The sequence below is a fragment of the Diabrotica virgifera genome, chromosome 6 (assembly GCF_917563875.1).
Source record: "Diabrotica virgifera virgifera chromosome 6, PGI_DIABVI_V3a".
Classification (NCBI taxonomy): Eukaryota; Metazoa; Arthropoda; class Insecta; order Coleoptera; family Chrysomelidae; genus Diabrotica; species Diabrotica virgifera.
Genome location: NC_065448.1, coordinates 105152232 through 105173334, shown reverse-complemented (window position 1 = coordinate 105173334; position 21103 = coordinate 105152232). Strand labels below are relative to the sequence as shown.

At 35.1% G+C, this 21103-nt stretch overlaps 1 protein-coding gene across 2 annotated transcripts in view; it reads right to left on the bottom strand.

Annotated features, from left to right (window-relative positions):
* LOC114330435 (leukocyte tyrosine kinase receptor) overlaps window positions 1–21103 on the bottom strand; it is a 366482-nt gene that overhangs the window by 63445 nt on the left and 281934 nt on the right. For both annotated transcript variants that reach the window (XM_050652706.1, XM_050652707.1), the window contains exons 15-18: window positions 11564–11674; window positions 9542–9737; window positions 5180–5465; window positions 1725–1915 (exon numbers count right to left, since the gene is read on the bottom strand). In XM_050652706.1, the coding sequence (XP_050508663.1) occupies window positions 1725–1915; window positions 5180–5465; window positions 9542–9737; window positions 11564–11674 (784 nt within the window). The remainder of the gene's footprint in view (window positions 1–1724; window positions 1916–5179; window positions 5466–9541; window positions 9738–11563; window positions 11675–21103) is intronic.

The window sequence follows — 21103 nt, the reverse complement described above, 5'->3', positions numbered from 1 at the left end:
AGGGAAGGATCCGGCGGATACAAAGAGTTTTAGACCTGTATCTCTCTTGTGCCACCTTTTCAAGGCCTTTGAAAGAATGATACTGAACCGGATCGCAGAATATGTGGAGACTAAAATTATTCCAGAACAAGCAGGATTCAGACCCGGAAAGTGCTGCTGCAGTCAAATTCTTAATCTCACCCAACATATTGAAGATGGTTTTGAACGGAAGGAAATAACAGGAGTAGCGTTCATAGACCTAACTGCCGCCTATGATACAGTTAACCATCAACGGCTACTCGCAAAACTCTACGAAACTACAAAGGACTTCCGACTAACAAGGTTAGTGAAATGTCTCCTCCAGAATAGACGCTTCTACGTAACGCTCCAGTCCAAGAACAGTCGGTGGAGGGACCAAAAAAATGGGCTACCACAGGGAAGTGTCCTCGCGCCGTTTCTATACAACATATACACCAACGACCAACCCATACACCAACAAACAAGGCAATTTATTTACGCTGATGATACAGCGGTGGCAGCTCAGGGAAGAACCTTCAATGAAGTCGAAGTGAAGCTGACAGATGCCCTGGGAGACTTAGCTCTATACTATGATAAAAACCATCTGAAACCCAATCCCACAAAAACCCAGGTATGTGCTTTCCACCTGAGAAACAAGCATGCCCGAAGGTCGCTGGAGGTGGAATGGCGTGGTCAGATGCTGGAACACAACAAGACGCCAAAATACCTTGGCGTCCGTCTGGATAGAACTCTGTCTTACCGATACCACTGTCAAGATGTTAAGAAGAAAGTAACTGCCAGAAATAATATCATCCGCAAGCTAACTAATACAAAATGGGGAGCACAACCACACACTCTCCGCACTTCTGCCTTGGCATTATGTTTTTCGGCCGCGGAGTTTGGAGCACCAGTATGGGCAAACTCTGCTCACGCAAAGAACGTCGACGTGGCTCTAAATGAAACGGTCCGTATAATATCGGGTTGCCTGAAACCGACACCTATCGAAGAGGTATACCCCATTGCTGGAATTGCTCCACCACCAATCAGGAGAAAGGTCACGTCAGAGGTAGAACGGAAAAAGCAGGAGACGGACCGAAAACACCCCTTATATGACCACCAAACTCAGCCAAGCAGACTAAGATCTCGGAAAAGCTTCCTGAAAACATCAAGATCCATCCCCGAAGCGCCAGAGACGCGCCGAATACACCTATGGCAAGCGTCAACTACTGCGACACATTTTCCTCCCTCGGAGGAAATGGCTGCTGGACACAATTTACCGTATCCGACTTGGAAAGCGCTAAACAGACTAAGAACCGGCGTTTCACGTTGTGCTAGTAACCTGAAAAAATGGGGATACCAGGAGGACGATACCTGCGACTGTGGCGCGGTTCAGACCAGCCGGCATCTACTATCATGCACAGAGATGAGAAAGACCTGCACAGAACAAGACTTAATTATAGCAAATGACAGGGCCATCTATGTGGCCAACCATTGGAAATACAGAATTTAAAGTTGTTGGTGTTCCGGACACGGAAAGTAAGTATCTCCGAAACAACTTTTTGTGGGTTAGTACATTATTGCATAACACCAGCCAGTTATGACAACGATATTAGTAGAGAATATGAACGCTTATCATTTTCAAATTTACTTAAACTAAAAATATAATCAGAATTCTGATTGAAATAGTGCAAATATTTTTTGGGGTTTTAAACAATATGGCTGTTTACCTGTAAACGTCCCTTGACATTCCGAAATCGGCTATCTTAACGACTCTTCCAGGACCTTTTGTTGTAAGAAGACAGTTTCGAGCAGCGATATCCCGGTGTATAAATCTGTTGTCTTCCAAATATTTGCACCCTTTTGCTACGTCAACCGATATCAAAATTAAATCTTTCATTGTCAGAGGACTGGCTCTTTCCTAAAAATAAATAAATAGTATATGTAATATAAAAATATTGCTTGAAAAATCTTTACAAAAAAGTTATACAAAACAAAAGAGGCTATGCGAGGCAATGAAATAAGAAGAGCATTCTTTATGAAAATAGACTTCTCATATAATAACATTCGATTCAATCGTCTGATGTTGAGTCTACAAATTTTTAATTTCAGGTAGAACAGTAAGCAGTTTTTAACTTGTATTCCTTTATATGGAGTCATTTTTTGTCTTGATTATCTTTTATTCCTAATGGTTCTGGGTGAAGTTCAAAATCTCTTTATCCTTTTTTCCTCTTCCAAAGTTCTAAGCTTCTCTTCTAATTTATTTTTTAAGGAGTTTCTGTAACCATATCAGCTTTAAGACTCATTTTAGTTCTTTTTTTCTTCACTATTATTTGAGGATATGGACTCAGTTTTGTCACAGTCACGGGCTGATTGTTTGACTGAACGATTTTTTATTAAATGAAATGTGACAATCTTCTAGAATCGTCTTGTTACTAATTGATTTATGGCTATCAGTCCTACGGACTTCCGTCCATGTGCTAACATTTCCTTCAGGTAATTAGCCAATAATATCTTCATATTCATTAAATATATCTGCATTTTGCAACTAATGAACATTAAGTGAGGAGGGACCAATATCATACTCATTTTCCAATGCAGGTTGACCGTGTAATTGCTGACGTGCAGCAGCATTACTAACCGTTTTCATGGAAAAAAGTTCAATTACCGGCATCTTCCGGTGATAAAACATTAGTTTACGCACAAAATTCCTGCGCCCATCAGGGAGTTGCGACGGGAGCAATACGTACTTACTGTGGAGTGTGTGATTGCCGTTTTTTGCTCTAAGATAGGCTATAGAGCGATTTGTGTTCTGCACTTGTGACTGAGTAGTCCTATTTTGCTCACCCCGAGTGGGGGAGGAAATTAAAAAAGGTGTCCTAAACATTAGACAGCTTATTAGACAGCTTAATCACAACCCGAATAGATATACGCGTCCAGAGGAAACACCGCTCTGCGGTCAAAATTTAAAAAGCGTTATTAACTTTGTGACTTGGAATATAAGTATCTTAATAGACACTCATATGGACAGTAGTAGGTTACAATGAAAAAGAGCGATAATAGCTCGTCAACTGAGAAAATTTAATATCGATAATGTTGCCCAGAGTGAAATCAGAAGAAGGTCAATAAAAGAGCATGCGGAGGTCACACTTGCTTTTGGAGGGGAAAACCAGAAAACGAAGCCTGTATATACGGTGTGGACTTTGCCATAAAAAGCGAGCTTATCGACTTAGAGAGCTTGAATAACTTTTCTATGGAGTGACGCTCCGCTGTAAGGTGGTACATAACCAACGAGCAACCATAGTTAGTGCATATGCACCCTCTTTAAAATCGAACGGCGAAATAGAAAAGAGTACTTTTACTCTCTAAATGTGTGTATAGATATGCTGGTCGCGAACTTCGCGCCGTGTGTGCGCCGCGCGTTCGTGACGCCGACAGAAGTTGGATAGTGCTGCGCCGTGTGCGCGCCGTTTGTGCAATTTGTTCCATGTACTTGAAAACACGTACTAATCTAAAGAACACGCAGCGCACACACGGCGCGAGGTGTTCGGCTCGCATATCTATACGTACCTTAAGAGTGGACATACTTTTATCCGATATATCTCTGACCATCGACTAATACCGGTCTAGCATGACTATTCGCATCCCTGTGAAAATAAATAATCAAAGAAAACAAGCAAGAAGGAAACTAAATACTACTAGCCTTACGAACAACCAAAATTTTACAAGATACCAAGAATTACTGAATGCCAAGCTCCCCGATGAATATCCTAACGACATTATAGAAAACTGATCAGAAGTTTAAAGAAATACTGTAATCTGCTGAAGAGACTGTTGGATTTACCAAAAGAAAAGGCCAGGATTGTTTCGATGAAAATGATGAGGATATTTAGAGATACATATAGTTGAAAAAATGTAAAGCGTATATCGCTTCTAAAAGTGGCTCAAATTCAGTTGCTAAAAAACAACACTACATAGGAGTCAAAGGGGATGTTCAGAGACAAACTAAAAAAATCAAAAACAAATTGTGGACAGCTAAATCACTTGAAGTAAAGAATATAGCTGAAACTAACAATACCAGGGATTTTTAAGGCTTTTCAAAGCCGTATACGGTCCTATCACTTTTTGAGAATACCTTCTCAATCAATGGCTTTGAAAAACTTTTAAATAGACATTCGCAGGTGGATGTGGATATACATTACACCATTCCTCCAAACCCGTACATTATCTAAGTGACGTTTCCATCTTAGAAGAAGTCAAAAAGCAATCAAACATGCAAAAAACAAAGCAAAGCAGCTGGCGTTGCCAAATTTTAGCGGAATTATTTAAGGAGGAAGAGACCTAGCACTTAGGCAACATAGCTATTTAATTATTAAAAATATGGGGAACACTGAAATGATCCCTGCCGAACTACTGGATACCTCTATTCTTACCATCTTTAACCCGGCATCCGACAGGCGGGGTGTAGTACACCACAACAATGCTGAAGCGCCTAATACATAAGGAAATTTTGCATGTAGTGGAACTAGCGGCTAGATAGCTTTCTATTGTATATTCATCTATGCGATGACACATAGTTTTTAGTCGTCTGCTTAGTTTCAGCAAGTACATTTGGATTGAAAGTGGTCACACCCTACGAATCGGATTTTGTACTTATTTTGTTTTACTTCTATAAACAAGTAAGTATACGTAAGTGAATAATACTTATTACAGATTTTCACATATTTTTTTATTAGTCTAAGCTAAAATAAATTACGAAAGGGAATAAGCACGCCTTCAGGCATTACGGGATAAAGCAGACAGTGACGAATGTATTAACAAGAGTGATTCGGAAGTAAGTGAAGAAATAGACAATATTAGTGTAAATAGTGACTATCCTGGCCAGCTTCAAGATGTTGACGTTCCACATATCACAGACTACTAAACGTAAATATATTTTTGAGATTCTTTAACTCTTTCAATTGGTGGGGTTTGTCACACCCCACCTGTCTGTTAGTGGCAAAAAAGTTTACCTGTCGGATGCCGGGTTAAAAAGATGAGAAAGCGTATGTAGAAATTACCAGGGAATATCATTATTTTATGTAATGGAATATAAATAAAAACGCTTCAACTCTCACATGTTTTATGTGGATTAAATTATGTGATAAGGTTTACAAAAAAAAATAATATAAATAGTGTTACTCACCGGCTTAGGCCTAGATTCCCTGAGAAAGTTCTTAAGATCCCCTCCTGCCAGTAGCTCCAGTACGATGAACCTAGGATGTTTATCAAAACACACTCCTATGAAATGAACAATATTAGGATGGTTGAATTTAGACATTATAAGAGCTTCCATCAGGAAATCCATTTCAGCTTGAGATGTTGACATTTCCGGAAGAGTTTTTACTGCTACTGGCATCTCAACAGTGTCACATGGACGCTGTCTGTAGAAGCCTTGATAAACTTCACCAAATGCTCCTTGTCCTAAAGCTCTGCAAAATAACGTAAATCAAAATAAGTAACACGGTACACATTTTCAAAATAAAATGAAATTGAAAACGGTTATTCATTTTTCATTTTCAAAATAGTATTTATTTAATGGATCGATTTAGAGGGCACAAGGATATTAACAATACAAATAACTATTCCAGTGTTTTCGAAATCGCCTATAGGTGAATGCATGTTCTTTCTTCACATATTTTCCACGACTTGGTTCACACGAGATGATCACACTTTCTTTTCATACATACTATAACAACGTTCTAATAAAAGTTACTAATAAAATCAATACTAAATAGAAGTCTTACTTTCAGGAACTACTTATTTATTATCCTTTACAGGAATGGGTATCTTATTTATTTAATTTTTGTCCCCTCATCCACCAGATTGTAATAAAATACCATATTTAACTCCTCATTTACCAGAATTTAAATGCTGGTGGATGAGGGGTCAAATATACTCATTTTTTCCTAAAATACAATAGTTATCAATTTCTTGTGCACCATATCTCGCTTAGTTTGAATGTAATTGATATTTAATAGAGCTTACGTTAAAAGTGTTTTCAAGCACTACGAAATGTATTATTTTCATTATTATACACCTAAAATCGACTATTTCTAGGTTATTTCACGTCGAATACACCGATTTAAGCATACACCAAAAAAAATTCTTTTCACCTACCATATTATCTCTTTTTGTATTATAACTAGAAGATTTAGCAAGTAACAAATCTCGTTGTTTTTTCATAAGCTACAAAAATATTTTATATAGTTTTTTTGTTAGGTATTTAGTTTTTAAAGTATTCACAAAAAACCGTCCGAAAAGGTGTCATTTTTCAATGAAAATAGCAAATTTTCAACCACGAATAACTCAAAAAGTATTGAGTTTAAAAAAAATTATAAAATAGTTTTTGCTTAGAATTAGGTTCTCTAGCCACTTATTTTAACCAAAAAATGTTCCACCCTAAGAGGGGGTGGGAACCATCCCCAAGCTAAAAATGACACAGGATATAGGATATACTTTATTTCTTGAGCTATTCCCTACCTACTGCGAAAATATCAAGTAAAATGATGCAGTAGGATGGAATTCGGAGCCAAATACGCTCATGGACTGCACTGTGAATTACAAAAAAGAGCAGTGCTTCAACTTCCTCCCCAAACCATTGTGTGGTGTATGCAAAAATCTACTTAATATGGATCTAGACGGCGCCGATGACCAGATTTCCCTTACAAAATGGTGTCCGGAATTCCTCGAGTATTAATCAAGAATCAAGGTCCACATTCTCCCCGATATAAACGACTGGACTATATCTGGACGGGTAGTTTGGAGTTAATATGTAGTGATTCTTTTTTTTTTAGCATTAAAAATGACTCTATTGAAAAAAACGAGTACATAGTCTATGCTAAAGAGCTTCTTAAATATAATATGTATATGCCTGCTAGCTTAGATTCCAGAATCTCAACGACCAGATTACCACATCTTAATTGCGAAGTTTTTCCAAAATATACTCAAGGCGAATGGGGGAAGAGAATATACCCAATTAATAAGGAAGAATATGTCAAAGTGCTTACAGCATTACGTTTAAAGCATGGGAAACTTAAATAAAGAGTTAAGATATTATGTTTATTTCAAATGTAATATAAATTCTAATAGAATTCGATTGCTTAATGTCCGAACTTCTCGATTAAACGATGTAAAATAATTTTTGAAATAGTGGAGTAAACATTATTTATGGATAGCTAATAAATACGTACACTCGACGTAACTTTACACTGACTTACGTACTACTTTTGATGAGGTAAATATTCTAATTGGACTGCCGAAGTCACAAGAGTTCATCTCTTAGGGCTTTGAAGTTTCACCCTAATACCAAGGAAAACAGGGGGAAAACAGGTAAACCGCGCAGTCGACGTTGGCAAACTGCCCGCATATGGACAAGCCCTAATATCAAGAAAACCAGGGGGGGGAACAGGTAAACATATGGACAAGCCCTTATATTTATAAGCTCACAAATAAACTACAATTCATCAAAAAGATTGTCGTAGGTAACTACTTTGGAGATATACTTTGAACTACATAGGAAGTTATTGCAGCAGAATTTAGTAATTGATTCAATTCCACAGCAAGTTGAATAAACTCGTAATTAAAGTAGATATATTATTCGCTCTGAGCATTAACAAAGTTTCAAAGCAAAATCGACCGACCTGCTCATGGTGGCGGTTTTTTGAAATTGTGTAAGGACGCTTTGTGTATGTTTAAATGGGACATTAAAAAAATGCCGTGTCACGCTAGTGATATAAGTATGTACTAATATAAACAGAAAATAAAAACGTACTTAATCTGATATAAATTCTTCACTTTACAATATTGATTATCAGTTTGATTATGGCTACATAACCTCACTATCGCAGTTTATGTCTATAATATGTCTGTAATAAACATTTATCAACGAAAAAGAAAATATTTTTGTTGCACTATAAATTACACTATAAATTAATAACTAATGAATTCTAACAACTGTATTCGGTTATTATCACTACAAAATAAAATATTAAAGTTTAGCAAAATAACCTCATAAGACTCAATGTTAAAACGTCCTTACAGAACGCGACTGTAAATAGAGGGGAGACGCACGGAGCGAATAGATAGCTATTATTTACAATTATACACTCAACCAAACTTACAGTCGGAAAAATGAAAGAATACCCATGAACGAACATATAAAACACGCTGTATTTTCCTGTCATCGTGTCATACAAAAAATTGGCCAGCGCAAGTACATGTAATAATTATTATTACATGTACTTGCGCTGGGCAATTTTTTGTATGACACGATGACAGGAAAATACAGCGTGTTTTATATGTTCGTTCATGGGTATTCTTTCATTTTTCCGACTGTATATGGTTTATATTTGATATTTTTTATTATTTTAAGCGAATTAATGCTAAATTAAAATTTCTTCTTCTTCTAATTACAGGATCAGATCTAGAACCAAACAAGCTATATTAAAGTTGTTTGGATGAAAATTAAAGGATTTTTTAAGGATCATAATTCCTATCTAGAATATGACCCTTTCTCTTTTATATTTTTTATGAACAAATCTGGCAGTTTACGTTCTTGCTTGTCTACTTCGCCCTCTAAGTACACGGATTCGTTAATCATCTGATTTTACACATCCTGGCTTCGTTTGAAAATAGCACACTTTTACAATTTCCAATGTTCCAGTTTTGGTGTTGAAGACACCAATTTACGTGATCAATTTTGTGCTGCCTGGTTACCTCGGCATCCCATAATTTCCTCCTGCTATATAGTCCTTGGACACGGCAACTCTTCTTCTTATCGTTTGAACTAAAATATTTACACATATAGCTTCCAAAAGCTGCAGGATTCAAATACATAATGATTCCATATAAGTTTGGTTCCGTGTGCATAGTGAAATTATATACATATATACAGGACCGCATTTAGATCAATTGCCGCCCTCGGAAATTCTCTCGTAGCCGCCCTTCAACCTGTACCATGTTTGTGTATTTTTGCTTTAGCCGCCCTCTCATAATTTGCCGCCCTAGGCACCTGCCTATATTGCCTAATGGATAAAGCGGCCCTGTGTATATACACCGTTATTAGGCGTCAACGCCCTTCGGTAGGGATCTATGGAGGAGTATCACCAAGCCACAAGCCCTTATCCCTTGCCGTACCGCTCCTCCATAGGCCGATCAGACGTTGGTTTATTCCAGACCAAAGTCGTAGATTCTATTGAATTGTATACTACGACGTTGGCCTTTTATTAATTTCAAATGACCGAGCTGGGGCTTGAACCACGATCGTAAATCCACTAAACTTCTCGATCGACTGCGCCTCAGCCAACTTGACCGTCCGATCGTCCTGATCGAGTGAAATTATAAAGTTAAAATGAATGTGAGATTACAAAAAAAAAGGGATTAATAAAGTATCTTTATTTGTTAATATTCATATATCTCTGCTTGAGATTAATATTTTATTAATCTCAATTCAAGAAGTAGGTTTTTATAATAGGTTTTACTAGTTAATGCTGACCAAAAAACTTACTTCACTAGACGGAGCTGTTCTCTTGGAATATCTTTGAGATCTTTGAGTGTGTAGACTACACCGCCGAATTCATAATTTGGATTGTACTCTGTCATCATACTGTCTGACGCTACGCGAAGTCTGTCTAGTTGAAGGTCTGGCCCAGAGAACATTTTTCTTCTCATGATGCCCGTTGCTCTCAGTTGATAACGATTATCTGCGAAAAGGGCATCTATTACATTACTAAGGATAATTATCAAAAACTAACCAAAATTAAAAATATATATTTATGTATTTATATAGTATGTTAAGAGCGTAGGCGCAAATACTTTACGGCTATCCCTACTTTTTCTTTCTTTACACGGCAAATTACGTGTAGTAAAAGTCTCACTGGTATGGAGATGTAAACATTATTTGACAATGACGTTGTCATCATTAATTTAGAGATGGATTTTGAATGTTCTTGGATAACCGTAACTTGTATAATCGCTTAAATTATTAATTGAGTTAATGATTATTTTTTCTCTAACTACGTATTTAGTGATTACAATAATTTGTATACTATACAATAAAAACTAATATTTAGTCGAAAAAAGAGGAAAAGTGATAAAGTGATTTTTTAATAATATATCTATTGTTACTATGGAACGCTTAGATATATTTTGAACATCTTTAACAACAAAATACTTCGATCACAGATGCGATATCCTTATTACCGATATCCTTTTATATTCTCTGTTTGGATATTCCGTAAATAATAAACAATAAATAACTTTATTAATTTCACGTCTTAAATCAAATATTTACATTTCCACGTCTTAAATCAATTATTTATCAAGTACACCATCAATATTATATTATCTAATAAGCAACTTAAAATATTCCTGAAGTCGTGTCAAATACTTAGTACCATTGTTTGTCACTGGCTGGTCACCACATTGTGTTCGACTGAGTGCGTTGTATGACAAAGATAGCGAATGTTTTATTTCTAAAATATCACCACCACGGATATGATGTTCAGTTTTTTCGAATCTTGGAAAAACTAATAAATATTTTTGAAAAATTTAAACGCAGAATGAAAGGCTCTACACCATAACTAAGGGTAGAAAGCCCTTAGAATAAACAAAAAGTTTATTTTGAACAAGATATTTGAAATTAAAAATCACACTCAATTTTCTCTTCTTTTTCACCCCTGCCCTGTAACTTATTAAAATAAACATTACTGAAGTTTTCAGGGGCTTTCTACCCTCGGTAGTGATGTAACCTTTCATATGCGTTTAAATTTTTTCAAAATACTTATTAGTTTTCACAGGATTCGAAAAAAATGAATGCATTTAAATAGCATTGCAGCCGAAAGTTTGCGACTATCCCCTTAATCAAACAACAACTTTAAAATGACTTAAAATATGCAACCGTGACATATTCGGTCCTATTTATTAATCCACACATCTTTTATAGTTAGAAGACGTGAACAAGGAATAATAAACATGAAGGAAGGAACGAAGATACATTTCTTCTTCTTAATGTGCACTCTCCTCAATGGAAGTTGGCTACTTTGATTGCAAACTCTGCCTTCAGCTGATCTTATTAGTTATTCAAAATTTAGCCCTGTCCATTGTCGGATGTTTCTTAGTCACAATAGTCTTCTCCTTTCTAGTCCTCTCCTTCTCTCAATAGCATAGCAACAATAGCAACATGAAGATTATAACAAGAAATAAAACCTTATCTTGTAAAAGGTGTATTTAAAATCCCTAAAAAGAGTTAACTGTATCACAACAGAACGCTTTCGGAATCAATATTCCATCATCAGTGTTATCACAGGTGTACATGTTTTAAGCCACCAAAATATACGAGTAAAAACCCTTAAGTTGTTTTAAAAGACAAAAACAAGATTAAATGACAAGACAAGTTTTAAAGGACAAGAGTAAAATTTTCAAAAAGAAATCAACATGTGTCTCTCTATTTATATATCTAATTTTTATATAAACCCATTCATAAATAAAAATAGTAAAATACATATAAATATAATCAAAATTTACTTACATAATACGAAACAGACTACTCCGAATGCAACAGTCAGACAAAATACTGTAACTATGAGCACTACCACAAACCAAGTTGGATACGGTTGTTCAAGTGGCAGATCAGCGAGAGCTAAAAATTTAATTAAACAATAATTATTTAATAAATAAACCTACATGTAGACATAATACATAATGAATTATATACATAAAAGTATTCAAATAAAACATGTAAACATATAAAGAATTATCACGCAATTATAACGTCAAAATAACGTGAAACAGGAACGAGAAACATCAAATGAGAAAAACTGATCCCATCTGACAAAACAGGGATAAGTATGGTTGTAATGAATACATTTTTTTAAATTAAATTCAAGAAAGCTTTATGCATAGAAACTACTCGGTGATATCCCAGGGAAGTTCATAAGAATCCAAATTGATTTTATCAATATAAAAAAAGGTTCCGAAATTATATCACCTCAGCAAAATATTTCTACTTTTTAGGCGCAGATGTCCTTTCGGATCATAGTCTATTAGCCTCAAAAATATACAACTCAAAATAATATATATAATAAGCGAGTCTTCTACAGCTGTCGCCGCTTCTCGCATCCTAATCTCCAGCGATTTCTGTCGAAGCAATCTTCAGTTTTTAAGTCTCTGGCGGTCATTGCATCTTCGACATCTTCTCTCCAGGATCGTCTTGGTCTACCTCGTTTTCTTCTTGTGGGTGGAGTCCATTTTTCTATTTTTTTCGGCCATCTATTTTCAGGCATTCTCTGAAGGTGTCCATACCAGTTAAGTCTTTTGGCTTCGATTGTGTCTATTATATCTAGATCGATTTCCATTTGTCTCCTAATATCTTCGTTTCTCACCCTATCAAGTCTAGTGAGTCGGCAACATCGTCTCCAATAGTTCATTTCCATCGCCTTGATTTTTGACTTGTTTCTTTGGTTGATTTCCCAGAGTTCAGCGCCGTACAACCCAATACTTTCTATTATTGTTTTATACATTCTTCTTTTATTTTTTTTTGTTATTTTATTACTCCACAATAGTCCGTGTAGCTGTCTGGTGGCTGATCTTGCTTGGCCAATCCTGGAATGTATTTCGTCGTTACTCCCTGCTTTTGAAGATATTTGGACTCCTAAGTATTTGAAGACTTCTGTTGGATTTATAGTTCCCATTTCAATTTGTAGGCGTTCTGGTGTTTCTCCTACAACTAAGTACTCGGTTTTTTGTATATTTATTGTAAGGCCCCACTTAGTGTACTCCTCTTTAAGTTTTCTGAGCATATAGTCTATATCACTCTCGTCTTCAGCTAGAATGGCTTGGTCGTCAGCGAAGTGTATTGTGTACAATCTATCGTCATCGATTGGGATGCCCATATTGCAGCACTTTCTTCTCCATAATGAGAGTGCCTCATTTAAATATATTTTAAAGAGTGTAGGTGCTATGCAGCAGCCTTGCTTTAGGCCCTTATTAATAGGAATTTCTCTCGTTAATTTGTTTCCAGTTTTAATGTTTACCGTCATATTTTTGTAAAGCTGTTGTACTGCTTGTATATTTTTTTTGCTTATTCCTTGTTTTTCCATTGCTATCCAGAGCATTGAAAGTGGTACACTATCGTATGCCTTTGTCAGATCAATAAAAACTATATGGGTGGAAAGGTTGTGGGCTAATCTTTTCTCAATAACTTGCTTTAGAGAAAATATGCTGTCCATACAGGATCTGCCTGCACGAAAGCCATTTTGTTCTTCTACATCTGTCATCTCTTTTTCAATTTTATTTTTTATTATTTTTCCATAGAGTCTTGAGAGTGAGTTTATGACACTAAGCCCCCTGTAGTTTGAACAATTTTTTCTATCTCCTTTTTTGTATATATTGTTAATATGTGTTTTTGTCCACTCATGTGGTAAATCATGACCTTTATAGAATAAGGTGAAAACATACGCAAGTAATTCTCGTAATACTTGTGGGCTGTGTTTTAGTAATTCGTTCGGTATTCCTTGTGGTCCGCATGACTTTCGATTTTTTAGAGTTCGTATTGCATTCTCGACTTCCTGTACTGTTATTTCATCGTCTTCATCGTATTATACTTCATATGTTGTTGTACTGATGTTCGTGAATTGCGGTCTTGTTTCAGTCAAAAGTTGCGAGTAATGTTCGATCCAAGATCTTTCTTCTATTAAATCTATTCTACTCAGTGGCGGCTCGTCAGAGGAGGCAAGGGAGGCTCAGCCTCCCCATAAATTTTTTACACACTCTATACTGTTTTGTTTATCATGAATCGCGAAAACAACAATTACTCTCACTATTATACAACGTGTAAATTCCATATTATCACTTATCCATACGTACGGAGCATTAGCATTAGAACGCATGATCGCGTTTCAGTTTTATTACATATTATTGTAGGCAGGACCCTGGGTTATCCCGAGATGCACGAACGGAGCAGAGAAGCCCAGCTTTCTCCGTTGCTAATGCTCCGTGCAGCGCAGCAGGCGTTTAAGGAGACCCGGTCTCCTAACAGTGGCTGCTACGGCGCCATCACACGCTGCCCGGAGATATACCAAGGGAGGCAGTGTAGCTTCTCAGCTCCGTTGGGTGGTTGGGTGCGTCTCGGGACAACGAATTTTAGGGTCCTGACTAAAAATAATGAAAAATCTAAAAGTGCGAATTTTGTTATGAAATTTGGTATGTGGGGTTATAATAATATTTGGAACAACTTGCTCAAATAACTTTTTCCGATATCTCTAACTCAAAGCAAAATATCGGTAATTTATCGTGTTTTTGAATTCGCAGTAGGCCGCGTTTAGAATTAAAAAAAAAATCAGTTGAGTATCTTAAAAAATTTGAAGCTTCATTATGTATGAACTGCAAAACTTCAAATCTGTATTTATTTTGATATGCATAGGTATCTATTTGCAAATAGATGGAATTGTTAACAAATAAACGACACAAACTTTGGTATTAAACTTTTACTATTAGACTAACTATTTTTAAAATGATGATATCATGAAATTATGAATTAGGATGATATTATGAAATGTAAATAAAAAATGGTCAAAAGATGGGGCCTTAAATTACATTTTTTGGCGCATTTTTTTGCTAGTGCAAATTTGTCTAGATATTTTACAGTTAGGTATAGCCTCCCCTATTGTAAAAATCACGAGCCGCCACTGATTCTACTAGTCTCTTTTCTGTTTGTTCTCAGATTTTTTATCGTTTTCCATGCTTCTCTTGATCTTGTTGACCCTATATATTTGTTGAGCTCTTCGAATTTACTTTCCCAGGAATTATTTTTTGCTTTCGTTACTAGATTTTTTACTTCTCTGTTTGATCTTGCATACGTTCGTCTATCATCTGGGTCATTTGTTTGCAGCCATTTTTGATACGCTTGTTTCTTGTTATTTACTGCATTAGCAATGTCATCTGTCCACCACAATGGAGTATTCTTTTTGTTCCTTTCCACTGTGCCGAGCGCTTCATAAGCTGCTTCATTGATTTTATTTTCTCAAATTTTTTATTACTCAAAATAATTTATAAATAAATAATGCCCAAAATAAATATAAAACTATTGAAAGATAACATCTAGGAAAAAAACAGAGCTTAGGCAATAAAAATGTTGAAAAAATAGTTGAAAACATTACTAGCAGCATAGAAGAATAGTGGAACGAATCGAATACATCTATTTCCATACTTTCGCATAAAAATCTTAAATCAAAAAAAGAAAAGAAGCAAGAATGGATGACAGATAAAATATATTTAAGATGATGGAAGGGCGAAGTAAATAATTAAAAGGTAGAGATGAGAATAAATACAAAAAGTTGCATAATAGTATGGTATAACTAGACCCAAACCCAGACATCCAAAGTGAAAGTTATCCTCCAACACCAAATTGTTCTATATGGTCCACACAGTGATATGTGCCCTTCCACATCACTGGGTCCACATAGTGTTCAGATAAAAGTCACACCATTTTGAGCGTCGGATTTGGGGTGGGGGGAGAGGGGGGAGAAATCGGTAAATTCGTAGATTTTTACGTTTCTCGTCTATGTTTCTAAAAGGCCTTTTATGCACAATCCTTCTAAAATAAATGTTTCCAAAGTTACGGAGGTAGTATAGTATAATTGGTCCAAAAAAAGGCCTAACCCAAACATCCAATGTAAAAGTTTTCGTCCAACACCAAATTGTTCTATATGGTCCACATATTGTTCAGTAAAAAGTTATACCATTTTGAGCGTTCGGTTTGGGGGGGGGGGAAGAGATGGGGGAAAAGTCGGTAAATTAGTAGTTTTTTTATGTTTCTAGTCGATATTTCTAAAACTATGCTTTAGCGTAAACAATGTTCAATACAAAAATGTCCTACATAAAATTTAAAACAAAAAAGGTTCTATACATAATTGTTATAAATTCAACGGTTCCAGAGTTACGGAGGGTTGAAAAGTGGAGGTTTTCGATACTTTTTATATTTCTTGGGGAATTTATAATATTATTATTGATGAAAGAAATTTTCTTTAACAGGATTGTGTTTTGTAAATAAAATTTGCTATTTCAGTGGACGATGGTATGTTAGTGATAAGCCCTTGAAGCAACGTCAACCTCACCACACAAAATCATCATCAATTGCCCAATAAATATAAAAAGTATCGTAAACCTCCACTTTTCACCCTCCGTAACTCTGGAACCGTTGATTTTATAACAATAATGAGATCTTTTTTGTTTTAAATCTAATGTAGAACATTTTTATATACAACATTGTTTAGAATAGTTTTACAAATATTGACGAAAAACGTAAAAAAAACTACTAATTTACCTACCAACTTTTCTCCCATCTCCCCCCCAAACCGGACGCTCAAAATGGTGTTACTTTTTACTGAACAATATGTGGACTATATAGAACAATTTGGTGTTGGAGGAAAACTTTTACTTTGGATGTCTGGGTTAGGCCTTTTTTTGGACCAATTATATTATACTAGACGAGATAAGAAGTCAAGGAAAGTCTTGGAATGAGGTGAAGGCCCTAGCGCAAAATAGAACCCGATGGCGCGTTTTCACTGAAGCTCTATGCTCCACTTAGGAGTTCAAGAACATTATATATATATATATATATATATATATATATATATATATATATATATATATATATATATATATATATATATATATATATATATATGTTTTAAACATATATATATTTGTTTTAAACATATTTTTTACTTTAAGTAATTAGGGAATTAAAACTTGAGACTGTCATTTTCAGAATTGGCGTAGATCTACGCTTCTGCTATGTCTTGGTCTCGAATGTTGTTTTTGAGTGGAATGTGTCTAAAGATATTCAACCTCTCATCTTTACCGACGAGCCCAGGGAGGTTGAAGAGGGCGAAACACATTTCTGAGAACTGGTGTTTGGATCTTTGATTCTATTCAGAAAAATTTTCCCAACCCAAAATGGTGGATGTGTGAGATGTTCGTAAGGGGATTTCTCCACATTCTCTATTTCACTTGATTGATTTCATACGAGTGGCCGTTAAACCACAATAACTTCTCATCTTTTGTTTTATATATATATATATATATATATATATATATATATATATATATATATTGTTATATTTCTATGTGATATGAAAATTAAAATTTGATAATTATAAACAGAATTCAATTTAATATAAAATATTTTCAATTTTCTCAACCACGGGCATATAAATTTAGAACAACCTGTATACAACAAATTGTTATATTTAATTTTAAGAAGTGATTAAATAAGACTCAAGTGAAATCGTTAATAGGTCATTATCGTTGTTCGCGGAAGGATCGATCATTAGCCGATGCTAAATAAGACTAAGTGGAAATAGAGAATAGGTCATTAAAAATTTGTATATAGTAGAAAGTAATTTTAGAATGGGAATTAACTATTTTCTTTGAAATCCATTAAGCATATTTAGAAAGTTTAAAAATTGGTTTTGAGGAATACTGCGAATGAGAGTTGGTGGTGGAAGTTTGATTTGTGAATCTGGAAGGGATATTTAGAAAGTAGGGGAATGAATGACAAATAGAGATCAGAATGTTTTGAGCTGTCGAGAAGTGAAGTCCAGTGGTAGACGGTAGTGTACGGAGAGTGAGAAAGCCGGTGTAGTTCCGTGAGTGTGGAGTATCTATCGTGGAACGAGAGATAGGCCAGGTTGAGAGTAAAAGAACCTCCTTGAGCCAAGAGTTCCCGGTAGCTGATTGCAGTTTCGAAAAAGGTAGAACACAGCATCACGACAGAAGCAGGAAACGAGAGCTATACGAGCTAGTTTCAGAGGAGAACATTACTGGAAGCCAGGACGAGGTTTTGATTGCAGCCAAGGATAGCAGGAAACGGGTTTTGTGTGAAGACATTCTCAGTTCACCAGAAAAAGGTCAGTCTCATTTGTTTGGACATGAATGTATGGATTTTTCGTATTAAATACCACATTTAAAATTGAAGAAACATAATCAATAATATCAGAAAAGCTTCATCAAACTTAAATAGAATTGTTGCTAATAAATCATAATAGTTAAATGTTAATAAAAACTTTCAATTGGAAACCAAAAGGAAATAAGATTCCCATGTGTAAATGTTATGTTTAAGAATAATAAGATATAGCAAATATTAAGCAGTGATTGCCATTTAAATAAAATAAACAATATTTTGATTACAATTGTAACCCATATGTGTTATTATTTTACTCTTTTCTTTCCTATCCCGATTAGGAACCATTAAGAAATACTTAGAAGCCACGTATGTAAGTAATTAATTTTATAAAAAGCCCTGAGATTGAAAACATATTGATATGTGATCTGGTAAATTAATTAGATTATTATTAAAGCATTGATTAAATTAAATGACATATAAAAATATTATCTCATATCAATAATCAAGATCACAATAACTGTCGTCCAACGTGGAGGGCATTGTAAAGTATTTCTAGTGGCAAATTTGAAGGATAGAAAGAGTAAAGCCGGTATTTGAAAATTTATATGCCTGTGGTAAAAAGTGAGATACTTACATTTGATAACATAAAATTTTAGATCTCTTTAGGTACAAATTTTACATAACTGATTTAATATTTTATTTTTACGATATTTACATTTGATATATTTATTGACAATTTATAATATTTGGGTGAGAAAAAGTCGTCTTGGTAACATACTAGTAAAATTTCATATTTGGCGGGGACAGTACTTCTTGAAAACAAATGTCAGTGACAAGAAGCCAAAGCAAGGACAACAAAAAACAAAAAGAACATTCAGACCAAGAAGATATTTTAGACACGACAATCATGGCATCAGAACAGCAAGAATTATCAGGAATAGATAAACTATTACAACTTATGCAACTCCAGTCACAAAAAATGGATGAAGCAAAACGAACAATGGATAAAAATCAGGAGGAAACAAAACTAGCAATGAAGGAAACACAGCAAAAAATGGATGAAACACAACAAAAATTGGATCAAAAAATGGATGAAACAAAAAGAATAATGCAAGAAAATCAGAAGGAAACAAAACAAGCCATAGAAGAGAACAACAAGAAAATGGAGGAACGCATAGAAAAGTATGAAATGAAAATTCAAAAAAAAATGGAGGAGCTAACGAATGGCCAGAAAAAGGAAATAGAAAATTTGGAAAACAAGTTTGAAAACGCTATTCAAGCAATCAGAGAAGAAATGGAAAGAAAGATTGCGGAAATCAATATTCAACAAAATGTAGGAGAAAGAAGAGAAATGGTTATACATAGCACAGATGACGTGAAGATAAGGTTTGGCGGGGATGTAAGAAGATTACACCCAGTGCCGTTCATAAATAGCCTGAAAAAGAAAATACAACACATCGGAAATTTCGAAACAGCAAAAGAAACTATCAGAAACCATCTAAAATATGAAGCAAGCCTATGGTTCGATTGCAAAGAAGAAGAATTTGACAGTTGGCAACAATTTGAACAAAAATTTTTGAATTATTTCTGGGGAAAAGTCCAACAATTGGAAATTAACAAGGAATTGCAAAATGGGAAATACAATGATAGGATGGGTATATCAGAAAGGACATATGCATTACAAATTTACTATAACGCAAAACATTTACAATATAATTACTCATCGGAACAATTAGTCGAACTGATTGCAAGACATTTCGAAGAAACGCTGGAAGACCATATCACATTGCAAAACTACAAAGACATAGATAGTTTATGCCAATTCCTACAAATAAGAGAATCACGTTTAAGGGAAAGAAAATCAAGAAGGTCGCGAGAAGATTACAGGCCCCGAGAAACACAGGATTACAGAGATAGAAATCAAAATAGGAGGGACTATACAAGACGAGATTTTAATCCCAGAAGGGAAAACGAAAATAGAGACAACGGAAGAGGAAATTATGAACAAAGAAATAGGCAATGGAATGAGAACAGAAATCGAGAATACCAGAATAGAAACACCGCACGCTCAAATCAAGAAAATAGAAATAATGGTAGACAAAATGAACAGGGATATCGAGAAAACCGAAACATATCCGACAGACCAAGAGAAAATAGAAGAGAAGTAAATAATACCCAGACAGATGAATATGACGGAGAGAGACATTATGGCGAAAATATAAACTACGATGAGCAACCGGCGTTTTTTCACGACAGCGCTCACTAAAAACCAAAAATCAAACAGGAATCTTTTGTAACCCCAAGGAGTTTATTAAATTGGCAAGGAACAACGAAAAGAAAAATGGAGTTAATTTAAAATTTGTGGATGGATTTATCAACGAGAAACCAATTAAAATTATGATAGACACTGGATCTGAAATAACATTGGTCAACAGAAAACTAATAGAAGAAGTTAACTTAACAAATTTAATTTACAAAATACCTAGGGTAAATTTAGTGGGCGCAAACAAACGGACATTGGCAACTATAAATGAAGGCATACGAGTAATGGTACGACTGGGTAAGAAGATGTATGCACTACAATGTGTAATAATGCCAAACATGTCATATGACATGATAGTAGGAGTTGACGAATTGGCAGAAAAACATGTAGTGATAGATTTTAAAAATAATACGATGAACCTAACAGAAGAAAAAGAAGAAGAACAGGACAAGGAACAGGAGAAACAAAATACGGACGAATCAGGTAAAGAACAAACAGTGGAAATGAATTTGGCAACGAAGCAAGGACAAAGAAGAAAAGGGAGAAAAAGTCAGAAAAAGACAAAAGAAAATGAAACCTGTGGCTCCTCAAAAGAAGAGTTGAGCCCAGAAGAAGAAAAATTGAGAGTATCAAAAGCAAAAGAAAACTGGGATTCCTCAAAAGAAGAGATGAGCTCAGGAGAAGGAGAAATAAAGCTAACAAATGAAAGCGAAAAAGATATAATCGAAACAGTGGCATTTGAAGAGGAGGCATATGAAAACGAGGATGCAGAATGCACGGTAAAAGTATGTGAAAAATCTGAGGAAAAAGACAGAAGATTGATATGGGAAAAAGGGAAAGACAACATAATAGCCGACACTCTAACACAGGATGAGGACACTGAAAATAAGGAAACAATT